This window comes from Lagopus leucura, unplaced genomic scaffold, assembly GCF_019238085.1.
Source record: "Lagopus leucura isolate 7727_CA_CO unplaced genomic scaffold, USGS_WTPT01 Super-Scaffold_100008, whole genome shotgun sequence".
Lineage (NCBI taxonomy): Eukaryota > Metazoa > Chordata > Aves > Galliformes > Phasianidae > Lagopus > Lagopus leucura.
The window spans coordinates 21,293,232-21,319,888 of record NW_024962265.1 but is presented as its reverse complement, the minus strand read 5'-3'; the positions used below and the strand labels follow the sequence as shown (position 1 = coordinate 21,319,888).

The 26,657-nt window shown below is 37.8% G+C and overlaps 1 protein-coding gene across 5 annotated transcripts in view; it reads right to left on the bottom strand.

Moving 5' to 3' along the window:
- The window catches only part of CADPS2 (calcium dependent secretion activator 2), a 299,293-nt gene that overhangs the window by 179,140 nt on the left and 93,496 nt on the right, over positions 1-26,657 (bottom strand). For all 5 annotated transcript variants that reach the window (XM_042872622.1, XM_042872623.1, XM_042872625.1 and 2 more), the window contains exons 3-4: positions 22,336-22,668; positions 1,791-1,871 (exon numbers count right to left, since the gene is read on the bottom strand). In XM_042872622.1, the coding sequence (XP_042728556.1) occupies positions 1,791-1,871; positions 22,336-22,668 (414 nt within the window). The remainder of the gene's footprint in view (positions 1-1,790; positions 1,872-22,335; positions 22,669-26,657) is intronic.

Below are 26,657 nucleotides of genomic sequence, written 5' to 3'. Positions count from 1 at the left end.
ATGGAGTTCCTTATTCTGTGCAAAATTGTGCAATTGGCATTGTAGAAACCATGAGAATTTTCAAAACAAAATCTTTCCATAAAGAAAACTACTGATTGAAAGCCACTGGTATGCAGTCTGTGTACGTACATTAGCTAGGATATGAAAATGTATATGGCTTAAATCATGCTCATAATTTTCATCTGTATTAAAATTATTTCAATTCTTTTATGCTTTTTAATTTCAAAGGAAGTTTATGTCTCCAGATTCTTATTTGTGAAATTTATCGATCTAAATAACCATTTATTTTTCATTTCAAATAAACAAGCAAACCTTAGCTTGGAAAGCAAATGGTATCCTGGGCTCCATCAGAAGAGGGGTAGCCAGCAGGGACAGGGAGGTGATTGTCCCCCTACTCTGCTCTTGTGAGGCCCCATCTGGAGCACTGCATCCAGGTCTGGAGCCCCCAGTACAAGAAAGACAGGAAGATGTTGGAGAGGGTCCAGAGGAGGGCCACAAAGATGATCAGGAGACTAGAGCACCTTCCCCTTATGAAGACAGGCTGAGGGAGCTGGGCTTGTTCAGCCTGGAGAAAAGCAGGCTGTGGGGTGACCTCATTGCAGCATTTTAGTACCTAAAGGGAGCCTACAAACAGGAGGGGAATCAAGAGTGGATAACAGCAGGACAAGGGGAAATGGTTTGAAGTTGAGGGAGGAAAGATTTAGGTTGGATGTTGGGGAAGTTCTTTACAGAGAGAGTGGTGAGGTGCTGGAACAGGCTGCCCAGAGAGGTTGTGGATGCCCCGTCCCTGGAGGTGTTCAAGGCCAGGTTGGATGGGGTCCTGGGCAGCCTGGTCTGGTATTAAATGGGGAGGTTGGTGGCCCTGCCTGTGGCAGGGGGGTTGGAGATCCTTGATATCCCTTCCAGCTTGGGCCATTCTTTAATTCTGTGATTCTGTGAAGGCTTTAAAATTGTACTGTGTAAATACGATATACTGTTTTCTGCACATACATGCGATAACACACAATATTTTTTTACTGTTGGAGCTACAGGCAAAAAGGACACAGAACAAACACAGCATTAGCAGACATCTTTGATTATAATCCAAGGCTTCACAGAAGACTGAAGAGAACTGAAATTGGTAGTCTTTCTTTGAAAAAGCCTCTAATAGGATATGGCCAGGGACAGTAACAATCCTACCTGTGGTATTTAAGATAGAAGGGCATAATCTTGCTCATTGAAACAAAATACAAGCTATATGACAGAAAAAAACAATTTTGGCTTTCTAAAACTTACAGTAATTTATAAATTACCCTATTATCACTAATTTGACCTACAAGCTTCACTCATAGTTTTGCTACTTCCAGTGCATTCCAAACTTTGACTTCCACTGGAAATGTAAACTATAATTTATATGCTTAAAATTATATTACATACAGCATGTAGTAAGACATAAACATGTTTATACCCTCAGGGTTGCACAATGCATTTTGTATATAAAATATAATCTAGTTCAGTTACAAAATACATACTCCCAAAAGTGCAGATAATATACCCTTTCTTTCACCCCTGGCCTTGCTGATGAAGGAATGGAAGGATTACACAGAATACAACCTTTGAAAACAACTTTTACTTCCTCCCTACCCCTACTGACATACACTCTCCACAGAAGAAATAAATGCATCTGCCAGGCATTCTGGTCAGCTTCAGAATGAGAAACTGGAAACACAAACTATGTATCAGCCCACTCACATCACCATCTCACTCACTTTCTGAAGGTATGTTTCTGGTATCCAAAAGCAGATGCTTACCCTAGCCATTTGTTCGGCCAGTTGCAGACGTCCATCTAGTTCACGTCTGATCTGGGCTGCTTGCTCATCTGCATTATCCAGCTTAGATGTGGAAGAAAAATAAATGACATTAACTGTAAGAAACATGCACTTTGTAGTGAGTAATGTAGTTAAAAACAAAACAGAAATTATTTGCATGTTTTGTGTCTTAAAATCAGTGAAACACTAAGCAAATATATGGCTTTGAGTCTTACGAAGATGAAGAAAATGTAACAGCCACCCACTATCCACAGCAGTCCTGGACTCTGAAGGGCAGTTAGTATTCCCTTGACTTTTATATACGTAAGCTGAGCAGAAGGAGCTTTCCTTGTGAAAACAGCAGTTGACAACATTTCTTCATGAAGCAGAAAATTGGACTGACAGAACAGCTTAGAAAATTTGGAAGGAAAATCACTCTTTGTTGCCATGAAATCCTCTGGAATCAGGTGTAGGGAAAGAAAACTGCAGCTATACCTTCTAAGTATATTATTTCATTCACAGAACTCTATAATATTGGGCAACTGCCCAGATCAAGGCATAGCCAGTTTTTGTCAATTTTATTAGATGGAGGAAATAGTCATGACTGAATCTCTGGCATAAGTCAGGAACATAAAGCAGAATCTCTTCCCCACAACAGAATCACTGGTCACAACAGAAAAGAGCTTTCCAAATCATTTTTCACCAGTTTAATTGCCAGGTGTTGGTGAAGTGTGGCTTCACCTCAATGGATTGGTCTGCACAGCTGAGCAGGCTGAGAGGCAGAAGCATCCACCAAATGCAAGGCACAACTTGCCCTCTTACTGAACACGTGCCTACCATAGACAAAGTCAGATTTCTAGCAGGGGCTCTCTCCTTCTAGGGCTATTTGCAGGCACCGTGTCAGTGCTGATACATCCCAGCACATTTAGCATGCATCTAAGATCAAAGGATATCACTTGCTCTTCTCTGAAAAACAATCTTAAATTGATTAGTGAAGGAAACTGGCAAAAACTGGTTCACTAATTAAATAAGAACTTCACCTAGCCAACTCACAATGAATTTCCTAAATGATTCATTCCATTAAACTAAGCTTTTTAAAATAAGACCAGTATTTAATGCACCAGGCCACATACATAACATCATTTTTTTTGCAACTCTCCTCTGCTAAATTCAGTAGATCTCAGAACCAAGGCCTTGTTGAAAATTAAGTACTTTCTTTCAAAAATTAAATTAGAAATTTGATTACATTTAAGTAATCAAAAATACACTATCACCTAAAGCTTCCTTGCAGCATTATGTAGAATGATTATCTGGATCCATTCAGCAATAGAATAAAATGTTTTCCATTGCTAAGATGGAAGCAAAGAAGTGCAATCTGTCATCTCAGCAATCTGGCATCTCACAAGACCCTTACTTGTTTTTAAAATTCAGCCTTCCTGAAATGTTTATACTTTTGAGTAATGTTTTGTTCATTTATGTGTGTAATGACATTTTGCAAGGAATGGTTAAGCTGGAAAGGTGAAAAACTGAAGAACACTGCCTTACTTATACAAAGAATCAAATAAGAATGAAGTGGCAATGAGAAAAACGGGACCATTTTTTCACACCCCAGGCAAGATTATTTTACTTGATTTTGTCCTAAAATTTCTGTAATTCTTCATTTGTGATCAAACCCAAACCCAAGACGTGTGTAGAATACACAGCTATGACAAATACCCTCGTAATTCTCACACTGTGAATAAAACCTAGAAAGCATATGATTAGATAGAAATGAATATGAACATAATGCTGCAGAATAGCAATTCTCATTATCACAACTTTATTATTTTCTTTAAAAAGTCGCTAGCTGGTAAACCCTCAAAATTCAAGTATAAGTTTAAAGAAACAAGAATAAGCTGCATGTATGTGGTATCAATGCTTCTCACCTTTCCTGAAGGAAATTAAAAAAAAAAAAAAAGTAATTCAACTGACTTCTGGTCATTTTGTATGGCAATCATATTAGAATGACCTGCTTTCTAAGCTACTTGTCATAACTAGTTTGAATGGAATTATCCATTGCACAGATTGATCAGCTATAATGCTGAAGACTCAGGAGGGCAGGGATGCCAAAAGTGCAAAAGAAATTACAGTCTTAGACTATTTTAGAAGAGCTACATGTAAACTCCATTTAATAAGAACACTTCAGCTTTCTACAATGGTAGTAATTATTCACTAGCTATCAACTGCATTTACAATAGAGATACTTGTCATGTTCCTTCTTCTTCACTTAACCAACTAATCACTATCCTAGCATTAGGGAACCTCACTACAGCAGTGTCTACAGACCTCAGAGACTTGTTTTCAGTGTAAAATATGTTTCAATTCCTGACTGGGTAAACCAACATTTTCCCATATTGCCATGTATCTAGCCACTTAAACTTAAAGGCAGAAACCGAGTCACATTTGGAGGACTATTTAATTCAATAGAAAAATTCCTAATTGAGCAGTAGTATGAATAAGATAGCTGTGTCATTTGCACCTTTCCTCTTTGCAAAGATTTTTGGGATCTTAAAAGTTTCCTCAGACAATTTTGCAGTTATAAGTGACAATGCTTGCATGGATAATAAGCTACTTTTTTATTAAAAAATAAAGTGATAGCTCATCATCTGGCTTATTTTTCCCAATGGTGTTATATAAAAATAGCTTTCTAAAATAAACCTGCCAGTCAGACATCAAACTATTCACTTGAAAATATTTTTATTCCTTAATGCTTGAAGTCACCTTTTTATTTTTCTCCTACTTTCTCACTCTGAAAAGGGCAAACATTTCTATTACAAACTTTTTTATTGTCAGAGATGGGGTGGTAACATTCCTCAAGTTCCCCAACAATTCTTATTAGAGGATATTTTCACTTGCTTATAACAGTGTCAACTTCTAAGTGACAGACTGATGTTTTCCACTCTGAATTTCTGCTTTAATAACTTCAACCAAAATGACTCTGTTGCTTCTGAAAAGGAGACCAGGAAAGATTTCAGTTCTATCCTCACTATATCCTCAATAAGGAAAATAGTGACCATCTTGTCAAAGAACTCTAGCACCATCTTGTTTTCAAGCAGGGATCTGAAATTCAGCAGCATCCCATCTGAGAAAATCAGCCCAACTCAAGCCAAGTTGTGAACCTCTGAGAAAGGAAGTTTGGAGCAGTTGGGCTGCAAGCAGCTGCTGCCAGAGAATAAGTCAGATCCAGCAGTCAGGCTCATCCCCAGGCTGTGCTGCGTCTCTAGAATATGCGTGAGGTCTACGCTCCTCAAATGACTATTTGCTTATTTAAGGAAGACTGAAAATTCATTAGTGTTACAAATCACTATTCTGATCAATTCAGCATATCCCACCCAACAAACTGGTGTGCCTGCCAAGCACAGAACAAAAACACATCCGAATGAATTAATGTTGACGTATCTTAACAGGTTGGAAGAGATGACGTACTTTGAGATTTCTACTTAAATTGCGTGTGTGTGTGTTACTTAAAAGGCTTTAACATGTCTGTGTATTTTGATGAAAAAGAAGAGTGGTACACTAGAAAAATGTGCAAATAACACAAAGCAAAAGAGGTAACAACACTGCCAGGAGGTGCTACGCTAAATCCCATCACATTCCTTTGCCTTACCCTTCCTGTGAGGAAAGACAGATCCTCTTTACCCAGGAGAGAACCATCTGAGTGCAGATGAGTGCTGACCTGCTGGGAGTTACTTGTTCTGTGTGTTCCTAAGTATTCAAACCAACGTGTAGCTGCTCCAAGTGACTATTTCATCAGTGATCAGTTAGCTTCCTACAGCTTTCTAATCTGCAGTAACATCAACATGAAATTGCATTTACATGCACACAGCGATACAAATTTATCTACATTTATTGACTAAACTGACAGTACAGATATTGTAGGACTTGCTCGTATTTTTGCAACGCAGAACCCAAAGCCCTCAGCTCTGCTCTGTGAGGTCTGCAACGATCATTTTTTCTGTTGAGAGCATCATTTGGCTGCACGTGGTGGCACGGGGCCTCACTGAGCTGATGGGTGATTTGTGGCAGCCTCCAGGAGGCAGCCTGCAGTCTCCCTACCACTGCTGCGAGCCAGCGCAGGCTGCAACCATCAACACAAACCAAGTGGAACAGAGGACATGACGTGATGAAAAAAGAATTGATTTCTGTAAGTAACTAATGGCATCCAACAGCATGGCTGGAAGAGTAAGGGAAGGCCAGGAGAGTCCGGGTGCTGAACTTCGGTTGTCAATCACGCGAGCAAGCAGCAGGTGTGTAAATACTTGCATGTAAATACTTGCGTTTTTCAGACTGCTCTCCTTGGTGTTTTTATCTCTAAAAGGAGTTTTGCTTCAGACAGTCCTGTCGCCCCAGAGGCCTGCAGGGTTTGCTCACATCCTTATCATTAGGTGTGCCAAGAGGCTTTACAGGAACAGGCTCAGAATGCATTCTGTCCCTGTAATGCTCTGCCACATTAAGGTGCTGCTGTGCACTGAACACAAAAACCTGTAGAGATTCCTGAAGTTTACCAGGTTCCTGAAACAAGATCAGAAGCTAAATATGCAGAAAAAGGATCAACAACTTCGAAGCAAGGCAGAAAACACAGTGCCCAGCTCCGCCTCACAAAAGCAAACATGTTTAGGCATGAATTTAACAGCAATTAACTTGTATAAAACAAAATTATGACAGAAGTAATTCTTTGCACTTCCTATAGAGAGAAAAAATCCTGATTGGATTAAAGGGCAGGATGTGTGAAGCTTTCTCAATGGTTCCTGCTGGACCTTTCCACAACCCTGCAGCCTCCCGTTTCACAGGGAGAAAGACAGCCATGACGGGCCAGAAAATGTTGCCAACCCTCCATTTCAGACAAGGCTATGCTGTTTAGCTTCAGTTTTAAAATCTTTTATCTTGTTTGTTCATATGTAATATGGTGGATTAATGAGAAAGATTGCTAAAGTGGTATTTAAAAACTCACGTGTTCTCCGCACCCTGCATCATCTCTACAATATGTCACACAAATGGCTGGTGGCTGATCCTGCCTGTGCATTGGGGAAGTCCTGTGGATTTCCCACAGAGCTCTGCAAAAGAAAAACTTAAACAAATCTGTTCCCTGATCTTCGTCTCTTCTCTTCACAGCTTGATCCTTTCTCAGCACCCACAAACAGCAAATTTCTAGATGTGACAAACTCAGAGATACACAACATCGATGTGAAACATTCAGTGAAGAATGGTGGAGAGATATAATCTGTTAACTGTTAAAATAAAGGGAAAATAACACCTACTTGAGACATTTTCTCTCTTGTGGATTACTAGTGTACTCATTTTCAGCCAATTCAGAATCAAAAGACTCAGCTGCCATTGAAAGCTTTTCTGCTTTCTCTCTGTCTGCAGCAAGAATACTGGGAAAAGCTTACAAGTCTAACTCCTACAAAGTACCCTAACAACTCCCCACATTCCACCATCAGACCTCATGGCCTTTCCTCAGAAATTTTGCTTGTAAGTCCTCCACGAGATTCCCTGCCAGACTATTGATCCAGAACAAGCTGGTCACTCACTTTTCCTGCAGTACAGTGCCCTCAGAAAGTTCAAACATCTTTCAATTGGATTTAATATAAATTCCTACTGAGTGCTATCACTTTTCTCAATTTTTTGAGGTGGTGAGGGGAAAGAAGAGTTTCACAGTAAAAGAAAATAACGAAGTTAGGCTGGAAGGGGTACAGGTGAATGGAACAAGCAAGTTGCACCCTTCACTGCAGTCAATGTCATTAACAATTAGTAATGTGGATAAAGAGTGTGGCCAGTCAACAGCCAAATGCAGTGATTTCAGCTGGAAAAATAAAGCAAAATACATTCTGTGACTTGGTTATGTCACTTCACAGTCAATTTTTGTATATATGATTGATTAAGGTGGCAGAAGATGTCATTTATACTGATCATGCTTATTAATTATAATGATTATAAATTAATTTCTAAAAATGGTTTTCATAAAAATACTAAGCCCAAAACAAAACATTAAGATTATAAGCATTAATACAATAGAATTTAAAAATATTATTTGTTTTTTTTTTCAAACTTAAAATTTACTCAATTTTAAAATCTTGCACTTTCTTTTTCTTTTTAATCAGCCATTAAATGTAAAATTTGGCAGTTTGCACAATAAACAAAGCGGAGACTTTGATATGGCATTTCCATACATTCAAGCTTTGAAAACATAAGCAGAGCTAATGTGAAGAGTGAATCCGTTCTGAGAGTTTCAGCACAGGCTGAAAAGTGGACTCTTACTGTGAGATTTTAGATTATTCAGGGATTACCAACACCCAGAACCCTAGAAGAACCTTCAATGAAACTGCAGACAGGAACAGAAGAGCATACACAGTGTTTAAGCCAATCACAGTATGTAAAGCAAATAGTTTTTAAAGTATTTTAAGACTAATTTACATGCTTTACACTTCTCCTCTATGCACTGCCATCAGTACTCTGTATAGACTGCCAAAATGAAACTGTTTTTTTTTTTTCCATTTTATTTTAAATCATTACATTGACATTAAAATCAGTATTCTGCTAACTGCAATTCCAGGATTTGAAAGATCTCTTTCTCCAACACATCTTGATATACGGTTTGTAAATAAATCAATAAAATACAATAGTGCACACAAATAATCTTTGCCCTCAGGGATATGGATTGTATCATTTGAAGAAAGTCTGCTAAGCTCTCATATTTAAGCCTCATATAGCAAATCACGTGGTCTCAGTACTGAGTTTGCCACCAGTTTTTCTCCCAGTTTACTATAATGATAAAAGCTGAAGTATTATTTGGATCACCGAGGCTTAAGCACAAATACTGTTAATCACATAACGTGGGATTTTAGTGAAAAATCCATACTGGCATAGACTCAAATATTTTCAGTATTTATTTAGAGATAAAGGAAAGGAAAATCAGAGAGCAGGTCTTTAGGCAATTTTATGTCTTTAGCTGGTATTACCTGGATTGCATTTTCATGATAACAGTTCTCTCTAAGTACTAGAGAGACTTTGTGTAGCTTTGGAATTATTATATTACCTGCAAATTACCACCACAAGGCTCTGAAAGGGAAAGACTCAATATAAATAAAATTTTAAAAAGGAACGTTTGACATTAAAAAAAATCCAAAAAACAAAAAAAACCCCATAGAATCTTATTTTATTTACTATTTAAATTGTTTTTCATTGCATATCAGTTCTGACACCCTGTCACAAGCTTGTCCATAAATGCCTTTATTCTGATGCTCTTCTGACTCACTCTACAGAATCAAGTAAAGAAACACTGTCTCACTCTCAACACTCTTCATAGTCACAAGCAGCATTTTTTTGGCTTTTTAGCTATTTTTGCAGAAAGACCTGTTCATTCTCAGTTCAGCATCCTATGCTAGTTCCCCACCTATGAGGAATATTCATAGTCAGGTTGGGTGGAGCCTTGAGCAATGTGATTTAGGGAGAATTGCTCCTGACATGACATGGAGGTTGGTCTACATGATCCTTAAAATTCCCTTCCACCCCAAACTACTCTATGATTCTATGATAGCTTCTTTTTCCTGTTTAGCTACACTGGGTCTTATCTGTCAGTCTTTTATCCACGCAGTTTTGTGAAATGCTTCTGGAGTTTCTTGCAAGTAGAATAAAATTAGAGAACCAAAACAGTTTAGTATCATCTGTAAACTTGGCGATTTCCCTTATACTGCCTTTTCGCGGTCATTCATGAATATGTTGAATAAAGACACAACACTTCCTCCTACACAGGTAGAAACAGGTACAAATCACACTTAAACTCTTAGGAATGGATCAGAAGGAAACCTCCTCCCAAAACTCCTTCTAAATTATCAATACTGCTTCCTAAAAACACTACCTACCATCAGTTTTTGGATACTGACTACAGAACTTTCCATTCTCAATCAAGTGTCATGGGCCTGCTGCTGACTCAGCCCACCAGCTGCTGAAGAACAGTGGTTTTAGCCCAATAATTAGCCCATTATTAACAAATACCAAAGCTATATTATGATGATCAGAAATGCATTAGGATTCAGAACAGTGGATCACTGACAGACTACAGGAGAAAAATGTTAGCACAGCTCAAAAGTGTTACTACAAGCAATGGAACTTTCAGCCTTTTGTTCTCTTGGCATCTGGGATGATCATTAGTGTTGGAAAAAATCATTAAGGTCATTAACTGCAACTGATCACGTAAAAAATAAAACCCAAGTTAGTGGTCAAGATTACAATATTTAACCACCTCTGTTCAACAGGTTGAAAAAGTGAGGAAAGTGTGCTGTCCTGAGAGGGAAAAATGCAGAATAATGGTAGGTTCTTACTATCTGCAGATCTAATCAGCTAAATATTATCTCCCACTGTTAAATGAAAAAGCTTCAGAGTTATCTATTGTATCTATTTTACCATCCAAATAAAGCATTTTTTAATCCTAAGGTAATCAATGAAAATAAAGAAAAGTTTCCAGGGTGTCATTATAATCACTTATGCAGTTATCTACATGCCAACCATAAGTGCTGTGGAGATCCTATCTGCACCATTAATCTCCGGTGAGTAAGAAGGTGATCAAAGAAATGGGTGTTCTTATTCCACCCTCTCACCTTCCCCCAGACCTCACTGAAATAGATATCCGGTGTCTCCTTCTATAAAAGTTGCTTTCAGTTTCTTGGCTAGGGAATACCCTCCCACAGCCATGGTGAGGAGGTAATGATGGGCTTAAAAGAGCTATGACTCATGTCCCCATCCTCTGAAGAGAAAGCCTTCCACCCTCCTCCTCTCCTACTATCTGTTCAGAGATTACCATAACCAAGACAACTCCCAAATTAGCATGCAAAGCTTGTTAGTCCTTCATGTCCTAGAATACAAAATGGGTTTACAGGATTCTATATTTTTCTAAAGGTACCCAGATCTTGTGTTATCTCAGTAGACCTGGCAAATATCATAATTTGGTTATATTGTGCTGATTTTAATTAATTAAATAAATAAATAAAAAGACTTGCTGCAGAAGGAAGCCCTCTATCCTTTCATTACTTTCCTCACTCTCCGAAAGTATCATGCAGAATGTTTTCTTCCCTTATCAATCACTGCATATTTTTTCATTGGAATGTTGAAAACAAAAGGAAGAGATGCAATTAGGGGAATAATGGTTAATGAGCATCCCATTAAATAAGTAAAAGCACCTTGAATACCACGTCAAACTTTTTTCCTACATAATGATATGTGCCTGACTGAAGTAGATCGAAAACTTAAAATTCAGGCCAACAATTTACAATTAGTGCACCAATTAATCACAGATTTTCAAAAGGCAATGCATGATGTTGTTTTCAAAATGCATCATAAGGAAAAAAAAATGCTCAGCCACAGAAAAAAAAAGTTCTTACTTCAAATAGGCAAGATTTTTCTGTACAGCTGAAAGCCTGCATTTGTATTAAAGTGTACAGCTAGCAATTTGTTTAACAAAAATGATTTAAGACAATTGGTGGATTGTTTTTCCCTGATGGGACACTGCAATCTGCAACTTTGTCCAAATAGCCTGGGTTTCACAATACTCTATGAAACTTAGCTGAGTCCTCTTCTTCCATCAGATTTCTTAGCAGAGAAGTTGAAAAACTGCTAAGATGATCACAGTCACATTTTCACCAACTATCTATTCATTGCGCAAAGTTTGGACTGCATTAATCTTTTTTTCTTTCTTTTCATTTTCCTATCATTCTTCACAATAAGGACTAATCAGTACACTAGGATTCTCCAAAGTAAAGCAATTTTCTCTATCATCCAAGCTGAACAAGCTGAAAATACTGAATAATACTGAACAGAGGAGTACTGAGCTTCCAGCTACCATCTGGGCTTTCAAACCACTGACTGTCACTCTGTCAGCATAGCGACCTAGTTAATTTTCAAGCCATTTAATAATCAGCTTGCCCAAGACATACTTCCTCAATATAAAAATATGAGTGTGGTTGGTGGACTGTGTCAACAGCTCCATCCAAGTAAAGCAAATGTGTATTATCATCTTTTTCTGACTCACATAATCAGTCATTTAATGAAAGATGTCACTCAGAAAGGACAGATATGACTTCCTCTTGGTATCCACATAAACTAATACTTTACATGAAAATGAATTGCAAAAGGTTGTGCTGCAAAGTCCTCTAGGCCTTCACAGACTGAAGTGATGCTTGTAATTCTCAACCATTTGGTACAAGATGGTTTGTTCCTGAACTCAATATGTTTTCATTAGACACCTGCCAATTCCTGGGCTCTCTGTTTCCATACACTGCAGCTTCTCTGGAGTCTCAGCATAGCTATCCTTTTACCAAATAAGTTTACAGTGCACCTTTTCAGCCTTCCTCCTATTCCAGAACTCTGTCAACTGGTGATTTCTGCAGCCCAGCTGCTACCTGTGGTCACATTTACCTCCATCCTCTGTGAGCAGCTAGTCATTGAGTACTAATCCCAACTGAACCTTTTGCATTCACAATGAGAAAGTGTCACCAATAATCTAGAAACTTTCTTGATTGCCTGCACAATGCCATTGGACCTTGTCGATCAAGGCCTCCCATTGGGAGACTTCTACTGTTTCTTCATGGATGACTTAACTTTCTTGGTCATTTGGCCTGCAAGTGACCCTCATCACAACATCATCAATATTGCTTTCCATTCTGATCTTTCCCTAGAGAATGGATTTCTTGTTCAAATACTCTGTTTTAGTGCAACCACATTTATAAGCACTCTCCTTTCTGAGAGGGAATGTTATAGTCTCCCCCTGAAGCCTTCTGTCATAAATCTCTCTTCCACATGTAATTTTTCTTCATTTAATCCTGAAATTAGCTCCCCAACTCCTGACAAACCTTGTTTAATATCCTCCATTACATTAGTAATTCTGCCCACAACTGTGTCTGTGCCATTTTGTCAGTTTCATTCCATCACTTCTTACCAGCTCTTAGAACGAGGTGCCAAAACCCAAGAAGTCAAAGCTTCACTTGTTTTGCACATTGAATGTGTCACCCTCGGCAATCTCTGGGCAGCCTGCACAGGGAAGCAGTGGAGACCTCATCCCTGGAAGTATTTAAGAGAGGCTTGAATGTACCCATAAGGAAGACAATTTAGCAATAGGACTCCACGGATCAGGCTTATGTTTGGACTCGGTGATCCCAAAGGCTTTTTCCAACCTAGATGATTCTGTGACCTTTGCTCTAAGTCTTGTTGAAACTTTTAAGCTCTTCAAAGTCATGTTATTTGTACTTCCACAGATGAGCAGCCAGGGGCAGTAGCCAGAAGCCTGCATGGCCCTCAGCAGTCTCTGTGACATCTTGCACCTAAGTGAGAAGCAAATAAAAGTGTCTACCTAGCAGATGCATTAATCTGTCCTGGACAAGGTGGAGTCACCAAACATGAACATTTCTTGTTTCCTCTTTGTGTTAATCCAATTGCCAAACCTAACGTGTCCAGAATGCATTCTTCCCGCAGCAGGACTCACTCATCCTCTGCTGTCAGAATTCTGAACGAATTTTCTAGACTAATAATTGCAGGGAGACATGAAAATTTTCTCCCGCTGCCAGAAGCCGTAAGCTTTCAGATACCACTTTCCTGGAAACACAGGAACAGGAGGGAACTACTACCATTAAAATGGTGAGAAAACACTCGTTACAGAAAGCCTGCTATCTATCTGTAAAGAATGATAGTTGCTTCAATACAGTAAATTAGAACATCGGGCAAAGAAGCATTCCTAAGGAGTGAGAGATATTTCAGATAATATCTTACTTTGTTTCCAGTCTCCCTGAGGAAAAACACAGTCTGAAGAAAAGGCTGTGTCAGACAGACATGATTTTATAACAGGAATAAAACAAAGCTGCTCCTGAAAATTGTGCATACCTTTGCAGACTCTCAGCCAGAGATCAGTATTTTATTCCTTCATTTACAGGTAGTCCTAGCATTCCCACACTAGGATGCCTGGTATTGCATAACTGCTTATGAAAACAGTTTGTTCAGTGACCAAAGGAAGGTTGGCTAATAGTGACTCCTTCCTTCCTTTGCAAAAGGCTATTTCTTCTCTTACAGCCCCAGAGTTTTTGAGCTTAGCATAAACTTCAGCTTTTAACAGTACTTAGAAATAAAGATTTCTCCTGTCTAACCAGTCTTAATATTTATTCAATATTTTTCCAGTTTATAGCTAACATACTTGAGTCTTTTTTTTTTTCCTTCTCAAGAAACAAACTCCAAGACAACAGAAAGTACAGATAAATTCTGTTTTTACTTTCTTCTTATTTTATCCCTTCCCATCAGGCTGTAAGTTTTCAGACTGATAGGGGCAATTATTTTTTCTTCGTGTAACTGACAAAAAAGCCCCAACAGGTTACTGCAGTTGACCTAAGAATTTTTCATGACCACAGCAGAAAAAACCTAAAATGTGGTCAATCTACCACAGAAGCCCTATAGAGAAGAGAAACAGGCAATGTCTTTTAAACGCATCTGAAGTTTGAAATGACAAACATCTAATCACAAAGCAGACAGCCTTGGCACTGACACCAGACTTAATCTGGATGATATGAACAACTGTCTTTGACTCTTGTAGCACAAAATATGGGAATAAATCACAGAATCACAGAATCACAGAACTGTAGGGGTTGGAAGGGACCTCCAGAGATCATCGAGTCCAACCCCCCTGCCAAAGCAGGTTCCCTACAGCAGGTAATGACAGCACGTCCCTGCAAGCTGGCTCTTCTGTTTAGTCAGTCCTCATTTGGGATGAGATTGTGTCTGAGGTGGACTCTGAGGAAGGACTACAGTTAAGATATTAGGACAGCGTCAGCAGAGAACAGCCGGAAAGATGATCCAAGAGATCTCTCATTTTCAGAAGAAACACGAAAACACCTTCGTATATAATAAATAACTAGAGATGGGATATCCAAACAGAATTGCAGATCTCTCAGCCATTTTACATACACAATTACTCTTGCATAGGACGGTCTATCCTGTGTCATGGCTGTACTTTGATGCTTCTGTTCAAAATATGTATATACTATATGGCAGCTGGCTTATCTTCAAGTTTACCTCCAGGTTTCCCTTTCAAAGTGACTGGGGTGCAGGAACCTTAACTGGGCAGCCAGCTGTAAAGAAAGCAGCATATTACTCTCAAGAAGGAAGAGCTAAGAGGGATCTTTCAAAATTTTCAGAAACAGGAAAAAAAAGCACTTAAGCTTCAGAAAAAGACATTTTGTACCAGAACGTGAGAGAGAGAAAAATAGGCTCATTCTCTTCTTGTGGCTTTTCAGCTGCTTCTGCTAGTTTCACATTAACAGTTGAAGTCATGTCTGTTGAAAAACTCAGAGAGGATCAAACCTAAATTATCAAATGGATCCTTGTATTGGAAGTGACTGTTTTAAGCAAAACTGCTTTACTCTGAATAAAAAAGGGAATACAGAATTCTGCCATATCTTAGCGGACAGGTGACAAATTCATGCAAACGGTCATTAACTTGTTCAGACTGATTAAGAGTATTCATTCAAATGCACAAGTAAGCTAGATGTGTTAACAAATTGAGTTATCAGCCTAGAAATCGAACTAAGAATATATGTAACAACTGTATTTGTCTGGTATTTATTTACCTGAAGACAGGGGATCTCTCCTTTAAAACAAAAAATAAACTATATTTTAAAAAGTAAAACAACAATTCTTCCCTGGGAGAAGAGCTTTATTTTTATTGCTTACTATGAAGCCAGAGGAACTTTTTCCTCAGCTGGAAACATGATGAGTCAAATGCAGTGATATGTTAATAAAAGTGCAGGTTAGATGCTGGATATATTTGGCTTCCAGTGTTGAGGCAGCTTAACTTACTTGGATCTGGAACTCAGGAGAATGTCAAAACAGCATTACTTACTTCTTTAAGACTACAAAGCAGTGTTTTAGGGAAAGAAATATAGAAGTAGGTAAAATTAGAACATGCTTAAACGAAACTGCTTTACAAAGCCAAAGCAAACTTCCTAATCTTTTTATGTTCTGCTGATGCTTTCCTGCACTCAATGAATGGCAAAGAAGTTCGGAAAACAAAAACAAAGAAAGATCTGCAGCCAAAATCCCAATACTAATGACTTCAAACCACAGAGTGGGCTCAAGATAAGCTGGGGAGGAGTAGTCTCACTTCTCTCTGCAGCTGCCTGTGGATTCTCAGTAAAGCCTGGCTCACCTCTTGTGACAAGGAAGGAGGTACACAGGAGACCAGGCCTAGAAGAAAATCTACTAGAAAATGCAAGTGAATCTACTACTCTGTGACTGCTGGTGGTTGTCATTTATGGTACTAAAAACTGTATATGTCCAACTCATTCACACAAAGCAAGAACAGGAGCCAAAGTAGCAGATATACAGCTCTATGACAGAAAAATCCATGGTGTCTTAAGATTGATTAAAGCTGCATGTTTTCTCAGTTGTCCGATGTTCCACTCGGGTTTTCCTTTTAAATGTGTATATCAAAGCCAATTTTACTCACTTGCTGAACATAACAAGGACACTGCAATACCTCAAGTACTGAAAATGCCAACTACTATGCTAATACACTATTTTTCTCTAGTATTTTTTCAGTACTCCTTCATGCACACAGAAAAACATTTCAAAGTATTTCTCCATTATATAACTTGCAGGGCTTTTACATGTCATTCAGAGTCAGATATTTAAACATGCTAAAAAGTAAATTACTTTTCTGAGGATGCTTTGATATTCTTTCCATCATTCTTCTATCATTTGAGTAAATGAGAACAAATCAACCCTTTGGGGACAATCAGACACTTTCAAAGTAAATTCTGCTATCATGGAAAAAAATACTTTTGTTTATGAGAAATAAAAGTTGAATAACTTGGAAGTTCCAAGATTTCCTTTCTCACCAAAACTCACATCTGTAAGGTCAAAATCCAAGCTTGTCTGACATACTTTCAGCAAAGTTCTAGATTTCTGACAGATCATTTCAGATCTGATCTTAGGAGAACTACTTGAGGTTGCAGCTCTCATTTCTGAAGCACCAAATCTTTTCTGTCTAGAGAAGGACATCCAAAGGTCTCTCAAATTGAGGTAAAAGACGCATGAATCAGCTCAACAAAAACACTGTAACTGCTGAAATCATATTAAAGTACTACATGCATGTAATTGAGTGATGTCTCCTGAAGAGACCAAATCTAAAATCCTGTAAGAAAAAACAATCTATTTCTCCATTTAAATATTTTGTTTGAAATATTTTACTCACTCATGCACACACAGCTGCACATCCTTTTTTTGCATCTTTTTTTTTTTTTCCTTAAAGAAAAGGGAAAATCAATCAGAAAGTAGATTTTTTGTAGAGAGGAGGGCATGAGATAAGATTTATTCTTGTACTTACAGCTACTCAAAACCAATAGAGTTTATGTGTGAACAAGCCTGAAGTGTTAGCATTTGAACGTTTCTGATATCAAAGGCATAAAATACCTTTCAGGCTGGCAGACACATACAACAGTTTTAAAATACTGACCTGTTCTGAAAGGCAGTACATCATTATTGCATCGTTTTTCTGTGCAGAAACTTTGCAAGCTCACATTTACCATGTCACATTTAATGTTTTGAAACAGTGGAATAAGGATAGATTAGGAAGGGAAAAGCATATTTTCATCCTACAGGGGACTTATAAGACAGAAGTGACAATTCATCCAGCACCTGATGCTACCTTGAAATTACAGCAATGGACCTCCTCAACATTTTTCAGAGTTTACTGTATTGTATCAGGTAAAATTTATGATAAAATAAGTAACAGCAGTCATTATTGATCATCTGAAAGATAATGTGTCACCTAAAGCCTTGGTCATGTTATAATATCTGGTTGCACAGCCCACATCTTTTGTTCTGACTAAAAATACCCAGATGAATACCATCACATGCTCTGCAATATACAGACTAAACAATTTTTAAGCTGAGACAGGAAAAAAAATTAATTTTTTTTTTTTTTTTGGTATTCCTTCCTAAACAATCTTAACACTGATTTCATTACTTCATAAAGAACATCTTAAAGTTAACACCAAAATTTTCTGTTGAAAGGTATCATTCTCCATGTTTGATCTAGTTGCATTTGTCCCCATAGTTCATATGGGGCATAAGAATTTCTAAGTAAAACATGCAGAGGTAGTGTGAATTTCCTTTCGATAATCTGTGATTTGTGACATCACTGCATTACTTTTCCATATCTTACTGAGCCAAGGAAAAGAGCTACAAACATTCAAGAGAGTCAAGAAGGCCACGATGAGGTTAAATTGCCCCTAATTTGACTTATCCAAAACTGTATGACTAATTGGATGTTAACAAACTGCTATACATGTTAACAAATTGCTAGGCGAAATAATCTTTAAAATTCATCTATACTGAACACCAAGAGCAGCCTTAGGTTCAGGAGACATACTTGATACCAATTTTCTTAAAATTAAAACTGTAAAAATTATAGAAGATACAATATAGTCCATAATTATCATTATTAGACACACAAAGAGATACATCTCATAAAAGCTATAGGTAATAGAGGATGTGAACCAGAAGCAATTTAGGACTTTAAAACAGATAAACATGACTTGAAGCGAAGTGCCATATCATTTGTGGCTGATTCCTGAAACACTGACAGTACAAGCAAGACTCAACAGATGTGTTCTCAAAATTATTCATTACCTGTCAGAAAAGAAAATGTGGCTTAAAAGTATTCTTTGCTTATGCTTCTTTGCTCCTACCCTTCCCCTAAGATAAGGGGTTTGAGATCAGACAAAAAAGTGAATGCTACAAAGGCAGTGTCAAAATAAAATAACCTCTGTGTGGACTTATGGCTTACCTGATAAAGAAACAAATTCTGGAGTTGGTGAAGTGAAGCAATAACAGTGCATGACTGCAAAGCAGCTAGATTTTGACTTTCAGTTTGACTTTCTGCAAAGTTATCTTCTACATCAGTGAATAATTAAAAAAAGACAAAAAAGGACTTTATCACGTTTGATCTCTGTAAATCAAAGAAACTAGAACAACACACAGTGGCCAAGCTTCTCAAAAGCAAGTCAAGGAGATCATTAAGTCCCAACTGACAATCACCTCTTTATCATAAAACACAGATCAAAGCAACACAATGTAAATAATAATCAGGTGAAAGTGTTAGCACTTCCAAATTGAGTCTTTTCATCACAGAGAGATGTAGATGCTCAGCAGCAGGTCTAGCCTTGGTCTAAGTTCAGAAGTTGAAAATGGAGATGTAGAAGAAAGCTTTAGTGTCCTGATGTGAACACTCCTGTTAATGTTCAGTACCTAAGGATGTGTCTAGGCATTTAGCATACAGCAGCGGATTGTGACAAAAAGCTAGTCTTCAAGGAAGAATTCGTAAGATTCTCACAGTTCTGCACGTTGTCTGACAGTGCCGGAGAGCTGGTCTGCCATTATTCACCTTATTGCCGATTAAATTCTTGTGTTGATTGTACAAACACTGTTTCTCATTGCTTGCACACAAAGGACGGAGACCTGCAACCTGTGTGGACCTCCAACAACCCCTGTACTAGCAGAATCTTCTGATGACCTACTGCAGGATACCCAAGGGTTTAAGATTTAAAGAAAAACTCCATTTAGTACAGGCTGGAAAGCAAAGGTTGCTGACAAACAGTAAAAAGTTTCAAAGTGCAGAAGTCACAAGAAGGAGATTGGCAGACGATACCACCTACTGTTACAAATAGCATCCTTCTTTGCTTTCCAGCCCTGTAGCTGCAGGATAATATACTCTTATCATCGACGCTGTGAGACATTTTTCAGACTGGAATTCTCAAAGGGCTGGAAGGAATTAAGAGGGGAAAGAAAAAGACAGAGTTTTCTGCACAAATTATCACTGTACAGATTTGCTGTTAAGAGCAGGTGCTTCTCAGAGCTGCAAAATATTCAGTATTTCACATAAAGATCTGATTCTCTGCTATAAGTGCAGTTTAGAAGCCAACTCACCAAAACCTCTATCAAAAATACAATTTTAACATCTGTTTCGACTTTCACTTATCTCACTGCTCCCAGACAATATTGATTATCATTATCTGCAAGTCTCCAGTATTATAAACAGCAATGGCTAAGGGAAACAGAAATGAGCTTTTACATATAAAGACATGTAGGTACTTCTAGGGGAGAATGAAAACTGTCATGTCAACTGAAATTGGAGTCCAACTTAATTTCATCTTTTACAAATACCCTATGAATTATGAATAGAATGGATTAAAATACACTCTAAACTAAAAAGTTTATTAAAATTCTAATGAGGAATAAAGGATTTTGCCAAAGGAGAAGAGGCACTACATTATAAGAACTGGCTGTTGTCTGCAATATGCGTCCTGGGAAAGCCATGACTATTGTTTTTTCCTTTGCAACAGATTTCTCCTCATACTTTTGGTGTACTATGTGCTAGATTGAATCACAAGAACAAGATACAAAGTTTATGTTAGGTAGCAACTCTGCACTGCTAGAGTATGAAATGAAAGTTTTTGCTTTAGCAAAGTAGTCTCATGCTTTCTCTGGAAAAGGAAAATCTTAGTAAGCTAGAACCCAAAGCAAGAAGTGCGTGTGCTTGAAGCCTGTCTTTCTTCATTCTTCCTGATTACGTAGATGTTTCTATGACTGCTCCAAAAGAGACATCTCCCTTTCTTCCCTCCAGTATTCATATGAATTTCAGGTAAACAACATGTACTTCAGAGCTCAACATCAGAAAGAGGTAAAGTCTTCTCTTCACCTCATTGTGTCCTCGCGCCTATCAGAAGAGCCAACCAGCCTCTCACTTGCTACCTACCACATGATAATTTCTTACTAAAACAATATATATATAAACATAAAAATATTTTATACATAAATACATAAAATAGTAAAATAATTTCTATTTTACTATTCACCAAATATAAAAGAAAATAATCCCATGTTCAAAACTCAACCATGACAGAAGATAAAACGAGTTGCTGTGATGTTTCAGTTTCTCCATAGGTTATGGAGCAAGAACAGAGGAGAACTGGTGAACAGGAGAGCCAACCTGTTTTGATGCATCAAAATTCCTACAAATCAACAACCAAACCCAGGAAGCCTTCAATTAGATACACAAAAGAGCCTAAGGAGTCCATATCATCAGAACCGCTTCTAAGCTAAAGGAAGAAGTTAATTTATTTTAGTATTTGAGGCTCTACAATCATGTTAATGTTCCTCTAGCACAATGAACACGAACAGCAAATTCTGACTACTCACAGTGACACATAAAGCCTGATTTAAGAAATCGTCAGACAGGCCATACAGCTCCTACTGAAGATAAGTTGTAATTGTGGAGAAGTTGTTAATTTTTCATGTTTTCAAGTACTGGAGCAGGTTGTCTTAAGAGTTCATGCAGTCTATCTGGATTTCTTGGCAATTTTAAGAATTGAATGGAAAAAGCCTTGCATATCCTGGTCTGTACACACAGCTAATCCTGCTCTTAGCAGAACACTGGACTGAATGACCTCCTGAGGTCTTTACCAAACTGAAACATCCTAGGCTTGTGTGTTCTGTTATGCAACCCCCCAATTAAATAAGCAAGATAACTCCCTAAGATTTCAGTGTTTCTGAACCTTGTTACCAACTTACATGTCTAAGTGGCTAGCTTCACGATACACATGTATGTTAATTAAGAGCCAAATGGAAAAAAAACTGGGACAAAACTGAGGCAAATTCTATTCTTGTTCCTGTACTAGGATAGTCATAAACTGACTTTCAACGTAATACGTACAAAACAGCTTAGCTGCAGTATGGTGCACTACTTTAAAAATGGGTTAGAAAGCTGTGTGCGTTCAGTTTAAAAACTATAAATGCTATAAATACTTGCTCCAGTCAGTCATGAGACTTTCAAAAATGTCTTGCATTTTTCAGGTTTTTCATCACAAACTAATGCTTATTTTGTTGCTGCCTCACTACAAAGATTGGCCAGGTGAAACACTTCTTTTTACTATTTACACTACTGGTTAGCAATAGACTATGCCTATAAATCTGAATATGACTGCTGAATAGAGTGTTTTTGATTCACTGATTTACAGGGAACATCTCCATTTCCTAGCAGAACAACAGAGCAAAAGAGCAAATTAGCTTCATAGATGATGTTTGCAAAGAAGTATGCTGAGTTCTCAACACTGCACAGCCAAGGGCATCCTGGACTCAATATCTACCATCTATCTAATTATGGCAGCAAATTTCTTATAAAGATGTTTATGTAGGTATATATGCAGGTATAAAGGCTACAGAACATTCTGCAGAATCACATAGATCACTGGAGTCGTAAAAGGTTTCAGGAGATCTCTGTAGCAAAAGTACCATACACACTTTTTCCAAAGTGTCCTCCAGTGACCAAATTGTGCAAAGATTCCCTCCTGAGTGGTTTCACTTCCTTGAAGTATGGGGATGCATTTAAAACTGAAGGCGAGATGCTCTACCTGTTGGCAGGGGTTGGGGGTGAGAGATTTTGAACACCACAGAACCGAGTGACACCAGTACTTACTTGGCAGGCGTTATAAATCAACTGATGTTCCAACTTTTTGATCCCTAGAATCTGCTGAAACATTTCATAAAGCTGTTCCTTGCTCAGAATCAGCTCCGATACAGCACTTAAGGCCATTCTATTTGGCTGTTTGCAGAAGTCCTCTTCTCCCCTGTATATGGCATCATACTTGGCTAGCCAAGAACTTAATACTGTCTCTTTGCTTAATCCATCAATTTCCGGCAAACTTCGGACTCTCTTCTCTATGTTTTTCTTAAAAACATCTCTAAAGTCGTTTGCAGAACATCCTCCACTGTGAACCATTCTTGCAACCCGGTCACTCTTGAGAAACACCTTTTGCAAAAAAGAGAAAAGACACAAAAAAATACAGACATTAGAAATAAACACAAGTGCAAAACAAAGGAAGGGATTATTATTACAAACTAATCTTTTGTTTCTACATAAAATGGTTTTGCAGGGAGCAGATACACAAGCAAAGGTTGATATATTTTCATAAAAAAAAACTAAATCAACATGTTCAAAAAATATGTTGCTCTATTAAACTAGTTGGGTTTTAAGGTATGCTACAGTCATTAAGCTAGAATGAAGTTTGAATTAATGGCAGCTAATTTAAAACTTACCTACATGATTACACTTGCCTTTCCTCCATTAAAACCACAGAAGTCTGCAGATATATGCAAGGTACGCATGAAGAAGCCACGCTGTCTCACAACTTGGCAGTATCATGAGTGAAAAAAACATCTTTTAGACAGTGAAGAATTTCATGGAAAGAAACAGAAATCCAGAAAAAAAACCAACCTCTTATGCTAGAGAAATACTGCAATCAAAACCAACAGAGAAGAAGCACTCAGAAGTGCAGAATCTGGTTCCACTACTGCAGATATAATGCTGGGGACAGAGTATGGAATTTGATGTGTTTTTTTTTTTTTTTTAAAAAAAGCAATTAAAAAAAACAACAAAAACCTTCCTAAGTATGCATTAATAAGATAGGACAGCAGATCGACTAAATGAGTATCAGCAATGTGTGGGAGTGGGAGTTTTTCACTGTTGAAGGACAGTTGCACCCAACTCTTTCTTCTTCTAACATGGACCTTGGCAAGCTCGGACTCTCCAGCCAGTGTCTGGCCAAATGATTTATAGCAGCAAGTCTCACTGTTCTTCTATTAAATACAGCTAAGAAGAGGATGGCTGTCACCTGATTGTCAGTGTAAACAACCAACTTGTGCCTGGCACAAGGCATAAACTGCGTTATGGCATTGCAGAGGAAAAAAGCAGGTGGCTTCCCACAGCAGAAGAAAATGGGTCGGGGCCCTGCTGTACTTGAGTGTGGGGGGAGAGCTTGGGTGCCTCACTGAAGCACAACTGAAACACAAAGAATAGACAGGACGGCGTGTGGTCTGAGCATATTTCCTTCTCATCGCCTTTCTGCCTGTTTGCTTTCTTCAGCAGACACTGTGAAATGGAAGAAAAGATAGCCTTTCTGGAGGGCCATGAGGATGATCAGAGCACTAGAGCACCTCCCCTATGAAGAAGAGCTGAAGGAGTTGGGCTTTTTCAGCCCGTGCAAGAAAAGGCTTTGGGGAGACCTAACTGCAGCCTTCCATTATTTGAAAGGATCTTACAAACAGGAGGAATACTGACTGTTTTTATAAGCAGATAATGATAGGACAAGGGGGAACAGCTTTAAACTAAAAGGGAGGAGATTGAGGTACAATGTTAGGTGGAAATTCCTTACTCAGAGGATGGTGAGCCACGAACATACAGGCTGACCAGTGAAGCTGTGGATGGCCCATCTTTGGAGACATTCCATGGCCAGGTTGGATGGGGCCTTCGACAACTTGATTTAGTGCTTGATTTTGTGGGTGACAACTCTACCCACAGCGGGCGGTTGGAACGAGATGATCATTAAGGCCCCTTCCAGCCCAAGCCATTCCGTGATTCTATGATAACCATGCATTTTCACGTAAAATTTTTATTAACCAGAAGCTACTAAAATGTAATGCAGATCACAGCACAGTAAAGCTTTGACTCTAAATTTCACATGATGCGAGACAGCGCACCTAACAAACAACTTCATGTGCTCCTGTGCTTTGTTTTGAAAAGAAAAAGCAGAAGAGCAGGGGAGCAGCTACAAAGCTAAGCCAAGTACAAGGGCTGGGTCAAGAAAAACAGTTTAAAAGCCTCAGTGCTTTTTGATACATCTTTTCTCTGTAGATTTTGTAAAATGCAGCTACTTAAATATAAATATTTCAACAGATACTCTAATTGATGTTGTACTGAAGGGTGCAGATCAAACCTAAAAGAACTTGGTCCTAAACCATAAAACAGCAACAAAATCTGCCAATCACATTTAGTGCTGCAGCATGCTAAATTTCCTTTCTCTGAAAATACAAGTATCTAAGGTTGAACTTTTATCCACAAAGGGAGTTGACATGGTTATTATCAATTAATGCCAATATTAATTTCCTCAAAATGCTATACAAACATTGGATTTCATTTCAAAACAAACAATAGTCTCAAATTCCACTTGACAATAAAACTTATCAACACAAACTAGTACCAGGATATTAACCTTTTCCATATTTCAACAGCCTACAATTACAATAAATTAAAATTCTTCCAAAGCTTACCTGGAAAGAAAACAGACAAATATTTAAAGTAGATGACTTCAGACAAACTGAGCTATTTTATTTTCTTCATAAATCGTATCTTATCCTCTATCATGTTAGTTTGCATAGCTATTGAGAAAAAGCAGATGCAGAATTAAGAATAAAATTCAGAAAACTTACAGGCTTTTGCCAGGAATGTTTATCCAAGGCTGCATAACCTTATGCATCACTACCATAACTGGACCACTCTAATTAAAAAAATGCTAAACACGCACTCTGAGATCATCACCTCTTACAGCCTTCTTTATGTATATTATATTATTTGAATAATATATTATTCAAAACAATTCAGAATGCAGTGGCTAAAAAGCCACTAGCACTTGATTTATGAACCAGATTTATTCAGATTAATTCATAAATTTTTATTTTTGATTTGGAAGTTGTTTTTCTAAGAAATGGCAGGAAAAATCTGTTGTCTTTTTTTTTTTTTTTTCCCCCCCCAGTATTTACCCATGAAATGGTAACAGTATTGTAGCATTTGTTGTCTGCAACACCAACAAAATGTCAGGCAAAACAGATTTTTATACAGGTATGTGCAAATACAAAATACAAACAATTACATAATAAGTATGAAAAAAGAGCTTCAAGATCAATAAAAAACAAAACACATCCTCCAAAAATATGAAGCAATTTGACCACAATTAACATCATTTGAAAGAATGTACATAATTCACCTTTTCAAGAGTCATCAATATTGATGCTGCCAGTCAACTAGAAAATGCCTGCAATACAGCCTCTTTCAGTTGCTTAAATATATACAATAGAAGCAAGCATACTAACAATGACACACGTTACCTTAAAATACTCACTTCTAAAGAGTTTTGTTTATGAACTGTATTTGCATTAATTAATCTGAAGTTATTCCAAGATACTACTTCAGCAAAATATCTGGTGTGATTGCAGGAAACTGCTCAAAGTATAAACCCAAGGAGTGAACAATACCACTAATAGTATCTGGGTGGGTTCTTAAAAGGAACCCACTTGACCTAAAGCTTCATTTTAAGTGGCAACTTAGCACAGTTTTTTTCCTGGGGATCGTGAAATGTAACAATCTTTAAAATGAACCATTTGTATTTGATATACTTAAAAAACAATATTTTAATAGATATTGCATCATTAAGCCATTATTTGCAACAGAAAATCATAAGTGAATGAAAATTCAGTTCGGAGTGTACCATATGTGCTTCTAATTTGACACAAAAAGACACATTAAAAATTATTAAATTACTTTTATTCCTGTTCCAGAAAGACATTGGGGATGCTTCACATTAACTGTAACATCTTTGGCTTCAGCTATATTTCTTGACATTTGTTTCCTCAGTTTTATAGTTTTTCTGAAATGTTTTGCACCTGCTTTTTTCTTCTTCTACATACGAGTTTACAAAGCATTCCTGTTTGGAGAATGTTTTCTTGCCAATGGCACTGTTCCCACCAGCACTACAGAAATCTCATCTGGCTGAGCTATCATGGCTCCAGAACCTTGGCTGAGCATGCAAGACAGGATACATGCATGCTTTACATCACAGGCAGTTCTCTCGACATCATTTGTTTTTGCAATGAAATACATAAGCTCTTACAGGATTATCTGCATAATCACCTCCAACAGGGAAAATATCTGTGTTGATACATATCTCTAAAGCAAAACAGTAATTA